We start from the raw sequence: 8,339 nt of genomic DNA on the forward strand, positions 1-8,339 counted from the left end.
AAAGTATATAGGCAGGAACTATAAGAATTGTTCATCAACTGTCCTATAATATTGGATAGAAGGATACTGGAAAGTAAGGCTGAGAAATTATATTGTAACCTAGAAATGGAAGATCTTAATTTCCACGGAGAGGAGTCAAAAGATGCAGCCTCCTGTAAGAGAGTAGGAAAGGATACAATCCAAGACAGGTGAAAAGGAGAGGTGATTTTTTAATCTGAGGCCAGAGAGGGAGCATGTGTCCATTAGTAAAGTTTTATTAGAACACAGCCACATTCATTCATGTGCATTTTATTATGGCTGCTTATGTACTGAAAGACCAGAGTTGAGTAGTTTATAACAGAGACCCTGTCTTTGTTGGTACTCTTGTTGCCTTGCACTTGTTCTACACACTGCATATCTCAATATTATAACTTGACAATGTATTGAGTGAGACATGTATTGTTAAACTGCAGTACATATTTTTTATTATGAGTGCAGACATGCCTCATGAGAAAGGAACAGTAAAGTATACTTTGAATGTCACACTTTGAAGGCGCAGTATTGTCTGGATTGAATAGTACTGAATTAGGTGGCAAAGCATTGCATTTGTTATGCAGTGACAACATAGCTGTGTTAAAGTGACACAAAATACATCACCATTCCCAGACTGAGCACTCATCACAGTATTCCCAACTAACAGGAAGTCAACAGTCAGAAAAATAAAAAAATTCAAAATGGAATATCTCATCAGAGCAGAATTCCCTCACCCGAAAACAGGGTTGGGAGAAGGAGCAAACAAAGAAAAAATAAGCCTGCAATCAAAGTAAGTTTCTGAGAGGCTTCTTTGTCAGATTAGCAAGGAAATCTGTTTACCATTGGTTATTGCAATAGCCAAGGAAATATGTTCAGAGAAAGTAAACTTGTTTGAGACTATTAACATTCCAGGGAAAACAGTTTCTGGAAGAGTATTTGAAACAACAGCAATAGTCATTTTAAAACTAGGCAAATGGATTTACTTGGCTTGAATGGGTTTACTTGGCTTATGAGGACCCAGTAGATATTGATACTGTTCAGTAGTTTATTGGAAGAATCCTGTTGAATTTGAAGTGATTGAAGATGTTGCCTCTGTGAACAGACTGCAGGGAACAACTACAGATGAGTATTTTCAAAGCAGTTGGAAAACACTAATCCAACTTGAAGTTACATCTACAGAGATGTGTTGTAACTAATGGTAAAAATTTGTGTGTAACAGAAGCCTGGGCAGGACAAAATTTACAGAATTTTGAAAATATAATTTTTAAAGCCTACAGTTATTCTATTCATAGTATTCTTCATCAGCAGGTACATTGCATAAAATATTTGAATTTATCATATCTTATTGAACTAGTAATGTCAAAGATGAACTTCAGCCATTCTTGTGGACATAACTGTTACCAGTTCTGTGAATTTTTATCAGAAGAAGCTGAAGATACTGACTTGCCCTACCATACAGCAGTGAGATGACTGAGCACTCAGTGGTTAAGTTTTATTACTGTTTTGGGAGGATCAAGGCCAAGATTGCAATTTTTCTGAAAAACAAGAATCACTATGAGCCACTATTAGAAAACACTAAGTGGCTTTAAAAATCAGTCTTTGCTGCAGACTTGGTAATCTTCTTAATGAATCCAACCTAAAACTGTAAGGCAAAATAGCATTGGAGTAAAATTACTTTTACAACAAATATTGTTTGAATCACAAGTAATGTCACATTGCTTTTATACCTCATAGGTTGTCAAAAGTTAATGAAACAAGATTTCCATTCCCACATAAATTTGCAGCAGTTACACTTTTCTATGTCATTCTATAATTCAGAGGTGTTTTTGGACCTCCATGCAAGTGTGGAGGACATGTTCATATTTCAGAACCCATTTAACTGCCATTGAAGACCTTCCATTTAATCTTCATTTGAAAGTGATTAGTTTCTAATGAAATGACATGTTAAAAGATTAATATCAAGAGAACTTAACTATTCTGTGCTATTCACCTTCTTAGGATGAATATGCTTATTAAAACCACATATTCAATGAATTGATATTAGAATTTAGCAATGCATATCTTTGAAAAAAATTTCCAAAATGAGATACCTTAAATCTCATTACAAATTAGTGTCAACAGATGTATATTTGCAATTGATAATAGATGATAGAAAATATTATCTTTGAACCCCAAATTAAATGAAATATTATCCTACCCCAAAAAGCTTCCATTCTTTACAATAGATAAAAAAACCTCAATTATTATATTTTTAATTTTTCATAAAATGTATGGAAAATTTTTTTCTGTCATTTATGAGAAACTACACAACATGTTCAATTTTGCCTCATGGCCTAAAAAGTTTAAAATATTTCCTATCAAAATTATTTTACTCTATTAAAAAAAATTGCCAACCCCTGGCTTAAAATAAGGAAACTAGAATTTGGAACTTAAAGAAAAGGAAAAAGTTTATAAAAGATATTGTAATGAACATATTGTTGATCTTACATAGTGTTGTTAATTGTGGAAATTACTTTGCAGGACAGCTCTTCTCTTGGCAAATAAGTTTATATAGTTTGCAAACCACAGCCACTGGAATATCTTTTTTTTAACTTCCATTCATAGGGTCGCAAAGAGTCGGACATGACTGAGCGACTGGACTGCACTGAACCTAATCTTAATTCTTAATTTGGTTTATAGACAATACCAACTGGGCAAGTGGTGAGGATGACCATGTAGTTGCTAGAGCAGAATATGATTTTGTTGCTGTATCTGAAGAAGAAATTTCTTTCCGTGCTGGCGATATGCTGAACTTAGCTCTCAAAGGTAAGAAAACATGAATAAATGGGAATTACCTGTGTACTTTTAGAATTTATAAATGTATTGAAAACTGCATTAAAGCATCGTGGGGGACAAAAAGGATCTTGGTCACTGTTAGTTAACTCAGAGGTAGTTACTAGAATTTCTTTTTGTCAGTGTAAACCTTTGAAATCTGGGGGAGTGGGAGAGAAATGTCCCAGCAAAGTTGTTCCAATATTTCACTGAGATAAGGAAAGATTTTGTTTATATGATCTCTTCTAAACTTAAAACATTTGAATTCCAAGTTAATTACCAAACCCAAAACATGAGGTAAGCACTAAATGTAAAGAACCTAATAAACCAAAGTAATTGCCTGGCATCATCTAAGACATCCCTGTTGGTCTTTTGTTGCTGAGACTAGTGTTGCTTTTTCACTTGAATCATGTTTGCCTTAGAGACTTCAACATGAATATTTAGGAATTATTGTCATAAAGTATTAAAGAACCTCAGCAAGATGTTTATAGACATTCAGGTTAATTTTCAGACCAGGTTGCTAATAGTTTTTAGTGGCTCCAAACAAAATGGCCTTTTCCTCCACTTAATGATCAGAAGTTTTATAGGTTTACAAAAACAAAAATTGATTTTTTGTATGTGTGTATTTGAGGGATTGTTTTTCTATGAAAAGTCACATTTTGTTGGTAAAGATACTAGTAGTAATAATAAGAATGGTCATTTATAGACTGCTTAGTATGTACCAGGAGGAATTCCCTGGCAGTCCAGTGGTTAGGACTCAGTGCTCTAAACTGCCTAGAGCAGGGTCCAACCCCTGGTTGAGGAACTAAGATTCTACTAACTGCAGAGTGGTCAAAAAAAGAAAAAAATAAATGGACTAGACACTGTACATATTTAATTTAAACCATATAATAATGCTGGGAAGTAAGTACTGTTATTATTCTGTTCCTGGCTTACACATGAGAAAACTGAAACTCAGAATGAGTGAATTGTCCAGTGTTACCTAAAATGTAATGGAGATGGACTGTGAACCCAGGTTTATCTGACTTCAGAACCTGTATTTTAATCCATGTGATCTGTTAATGGAAACTGCCATTTTATTGGTGTTAGTCACTCTTTACATAAGGAAGAAATATCTTCAGTGTTCAAATCATTAGTTTCGGTAACTAGTTGAAAATCTTGGATCAAATTTGCTAAATCTCTGCCTCATCTCTTCACACGCAAAACCTAGGGTTCCAAGAAAAAATTTTAAATAATGTAAATTTAAGAAAAATTCTGGCTGCTAGGTATTATATTCATGTTTTCCTTCTAGTCAAAATAGTAATTTACTTAGATTTCAAAACAATTCTTTCTTTTTAAGATTTATTGTTAGAGGAAGATACAGATAATTAGTTTTAATAAATTAAAAGTAAAGATCAAATGTGGATTCTTTCAATTATAATATTCCAGAAAAATTTTACATCTCAGATTATTCTTCAACTAATAGTGCCTTTTAACACTTTGGCTTTGCTTCTTCATTCATTGCTAACATAGATATGTTAGGGCATTTAGAACAAAATCAGTCTCAGACATGGTTAATTTAACTTTTTTTCCTTCTTATTATAGAGAAACATGAAAATGTCATATTATGCCAGAATTATAGTTTTGAACTAAAACTTAACAAACAGCTTTTTAAAGACATAAATAAAAATAGCACAACATTGTAAAGCAACTATGCTTCAATAAATTTTCTTTTTAAATAGGTGGGAGTATTTAAATAATCTTTTCTACTTTAAGCTTAGAGTATTAACTTTTTGTTACGTGGCTGTAGGTAACTGAGGTCTTCAATTTTTGCCCACCTTGGGTTAAAATTAACATTCATTGTCCTTCAGGATTGTGAATTGTAATCACATAGAATGGATTTTTTTAAATTTCAGCCAAAAATATATAAAGAAAGCTGGCTTATATAAATGAACGTATCTATTTTCTATACTCATTCTAACTTATCAAAAAGTAGTAAGATACTCATTCCTTAAATTTCAATTTAAAATATGAAAGACATTGATGTTAATTTTCAGCTTTTGAGAGAACTGAATTTTTTTTCTCTATGAATGCACCAACTGACATAAACTTTATGTTCTTCAAGGCTGAAAAAAATTTTCATAAATATAAAATTAAAAATGTTATAAGAAGGGATCATAGAATTGAGCCTAGTCATCTTGATTTTAAATATTCATGTGCACTATTTATTTATGAGTATACTATATTATGTAAGTATAACACAGATTTTAACATTTTACTATCAATATTTTGTTGGACCCTCAAAGTATGTTATAATTACAAGGCTGTCTTTTCTTCCATCAGAGCAACAACCCAGAGTGCGTGGTTGGCTTCTGGCCAGTCTTGATGGTCAAACAACAGGACTTATACCTGCTAATTATGTCAAAATTCTTGGTAAAAGAAGAGGTAGAAAAACAGTGGAATTCAGTAAAATTTCCAAGCAGCAACAGTCTTTTACCAACACAACACTAATTAAAGGAGCCACAGCTGCTGATTCTTTGGATGACCAGGAAGCTGCCTTTGAATCTGTTTTTGTTGAAACTAATAAGGTTCCAGTTACATCTGATTCCACTGGGAAAAATGGAGATAAACAGGATCTTTGATAACTTTTATTGTTTGCCTGAAGTTGAACTATAGAGTACTTTTTAAAAATTTCTTCTTACAAAGAAATTAATCTACAATCCAATGAAAACATTTGTTAATGACTATTTGAGATGTTTTGCTGCTAGAAGTTATTAAAGTTGTACACTAGTATGTTGGTCTAGTGACCTGGTTATGTTTTATGAGTTATTGGACCATGAGGATATTTGTTTAGTCTAAATTATAAGATTATGGAGACTATCATTTTCATCTTATTTGAAACCCTGTGTTTCTCCTGAAAGAGTAAGATTGATGAACTGTAGAGTACAGTTTGCTACAGTAGGGATCACTAATACATTTTAAAATTCTAGTTTAATTGACTTGGAATCCTCAGGAATTGAGTGACTGCATGAGAACAGGCTAATTTTTCTACAACTTTAAATAAATTGAGTAATAAAAATTTTCTGATGTGTATTACATCCAGTATTGGGTTTGCTTTAGACAGTAGTAAAATGTTTTCACCCAACAACAATTAATGCTATTATGTTTTATTGTATTTTTGAAAATTTTATCTTAGAAAGGTTGCTAAAAGCATTGTGAAGGAAATGGTTCCAGGGTGATAGTTAGCCTGAATAGTTTTCCTTGCTAGTAAAAAGGCTATAATTTATCTTTCTTACAGATTGCTTCCTTTTCTTCAGAGGGTCATATGACTTTTTATATGTATGACTAGTTTTCATCCTAGGTGAATTAGAATTCTTAATCTGAAAGATTTACTTTGTTTTTCTCCAGCCTAGACTCAAGTTCTTTAAGTTTGCAACTCAATTCTAGCAGTAATGATTTTAAATCTTTTCACAGATTCTCTGCTTCTACCTATTAAAATTATTTTTTTAATTCCATATTCAGGCTGTTCTTTAAACATTGAGAGTGTATTACATTAGGTACATATTTCTTTTAGGTTCAGTTTTTACTACTGAGACTATAAATGCTGAATTGACGTTTAGAATATGATAATATATTTGACTTGTTTAGGAATGATTTTAGGTACAGTTAAATTTCAGTACACTGAATATTTCCCCACAAAATTGGAAAATTCATATACTTGCTATTATCATATTACAAAGATAATATCAGTTATACAGAGTATGAAAATATATTACAGATATTGTTGAAAACTTGAAATTATTTGATAAAGACTTTGATCTTTTTTTTATAGAGTTTATGTTCAACAACTAAGTAATTCTGGAATAATTGAAACTAAAACATTAGGAACCAAGTATATGAATAATCAACATAGAATTGTACTAAATGCTTCTTGGGAAACTCTCTTTTGTGACAATATAGTAAGTAATGTATTATTTAAAATACAATGTTGACCCCATGCAGAGAAAAGTAATAAAATAGTAAAATTGTTATCTAGATGTATTTTTCTAACACCTAGTTCTTCAAACCTTCCAGTTGAGGAGATTAAGTTACTTATATACTATTTTCCATTTGTATTCTACAGTTAGAGGTTCTGCTTTGCTTTGTTAGAAAGTCATTTATGGAAATTTTGTTCTTGAAACAAATTTTTTATAAAACAAATTATCAAATTTGATGTTGAGACATCTAAATTGAATGCAAGTAGAGGTGAAATCTTGAGTTGGTGCTATTTAGATTAGAAAAGGGGTCTTTATGATTGCTATTAAAAATGTATAGGGACAAGAGTATAGCACAAAATAAATGACAAAAACAATTTTACTTTTCTTATGGGTTTTTTTTTTTTGGTTAAGAATGCTAAATTGCAACATATATTTTATGTACATTATTTGTGTCTAAAAATTCTTTTTATAATAATCTAGAAAAGGAATTTAGGAATAAGCAAAGAAATTTTGTAACCTTTCTTATCATGACAGTTTTAGGTTTCAATATTGTTATTTTTAGAAACTTATTAGGACTGCTGCTTTGTAGAAATTACAAACTGAAACAAAAACATTTTCAATTAAATACAATAATCACAAGTTACAACAATAAAACAGGTTTCATTTAAATTTTTTTCTGATTATAGTTTATCAGTATAGAAAAAGGTAAGCTTTATAAATTTTCATGTTTTAACATTTTATTTAGGTATTTTATTTAGTCTGTCAGTGTGTCATATATTTACTTGAATGCTGATGTCCTTTATCTTGTGCTAAGAACAAATATTAAATGCAGTTAACATTTTATTTTTAATAGATTGTGAAGTTATTTTATTGGACAAATAAAAATATATTAAACTTGATTGACATTTTCTGAAGACAAACTGTTAACTCTTTACAGGATTGCAATTAATGTAAAAGTCTGTTTTTCTTCATATCATTGTGTATATTAGCTACTGCAGATCCATGTGTCTTTTCTATTTACTTGTGATTAAAGAAAATATTGAATTTACACTTATATAAAAATTACCTTGAAGATGAGTTAACTCATTATTGACCGGGGAATTTTTGAAGAAACTAACCCCTATGGCCAGCAGTTTTTATTTCGGCCACCCAAAAGTTAATTCTGTTATTTCACTAGCACCCTTTGGGTTATTGTACCCAGTAGTTATACCTGACACACCTGTAAAGTCTCCAGCCCAGTGAGTTTCATTTTCACTCTCCGTATCAATCCATCACTCAGGTTTTTTGCCTTTTTTTTTTTTTCCCTATCTGAATCAGAACTGTATTCTGAAGAACTATCATCTTCTGAGACACTAGTATATATGTCCCTTACACAATCAGAGAAGAAAAAGTATCTACATAAAGTTCACTGAAAAATGCTTCTTCCTCAAAATTTTATGAAATAAACTTGCATTTAAAATATACACAAGGTTGGAACAAAAACCCAACAGAGCAAAATGGGAATGATAATGACAATCATAAGTTGTATAATGAGCCCTTGATCAATTTTAAGCTCTAACA

The 8,339-nt window shown here is 31.2% G+C and overlaps 1 protein-coding gene across 1 annotated transcript in view; it reads left to right on the forward strand.

Moving 5' to 3' along the window:
• Positions 1-7,827, forward strand: part of PEX13 (peroxisomal biogenesis factor 13) — a 31,785-nt gene extending 23,958 nt beyond the window's left edge. Inside the window, exons 3-4 of the mRNA XM_040224171.1 lie at positions 2,692-2,817; positions 5,146-7,827. Coding sequence (XP_040080105.1) covers positions 2,692-2,817; positions 5,146-5,444 — 425 coding nt within the window. The 3' untranslated portion in view covers positions 5,445-7,827. The remainder of the gene's footprint in view (positions 1-2,691; positions 2,818-5,145) is intronic.
• The last annotated feature ends 512 nt before the right edge of the window (positions 7,828-8,339 follow it).

The sequence above is a fragment of the Oryx dammah genome, unplaced genomic scaffold (genome assembly GCF_014754425.2).
Source record: "Oryx dammah isolate SB20612 unplaced genomic scaffold, SCBI_Odam_1.1 HiC_scaffold_25, whole genome shotgun sequence".
NCBI classification, from domain to species: domain Eukaryota; kingdom Metazoa; phylum Chordata; class Mammalia; order Artiodactyla; family Bovidae; genus Oryx; species Oryx dammah.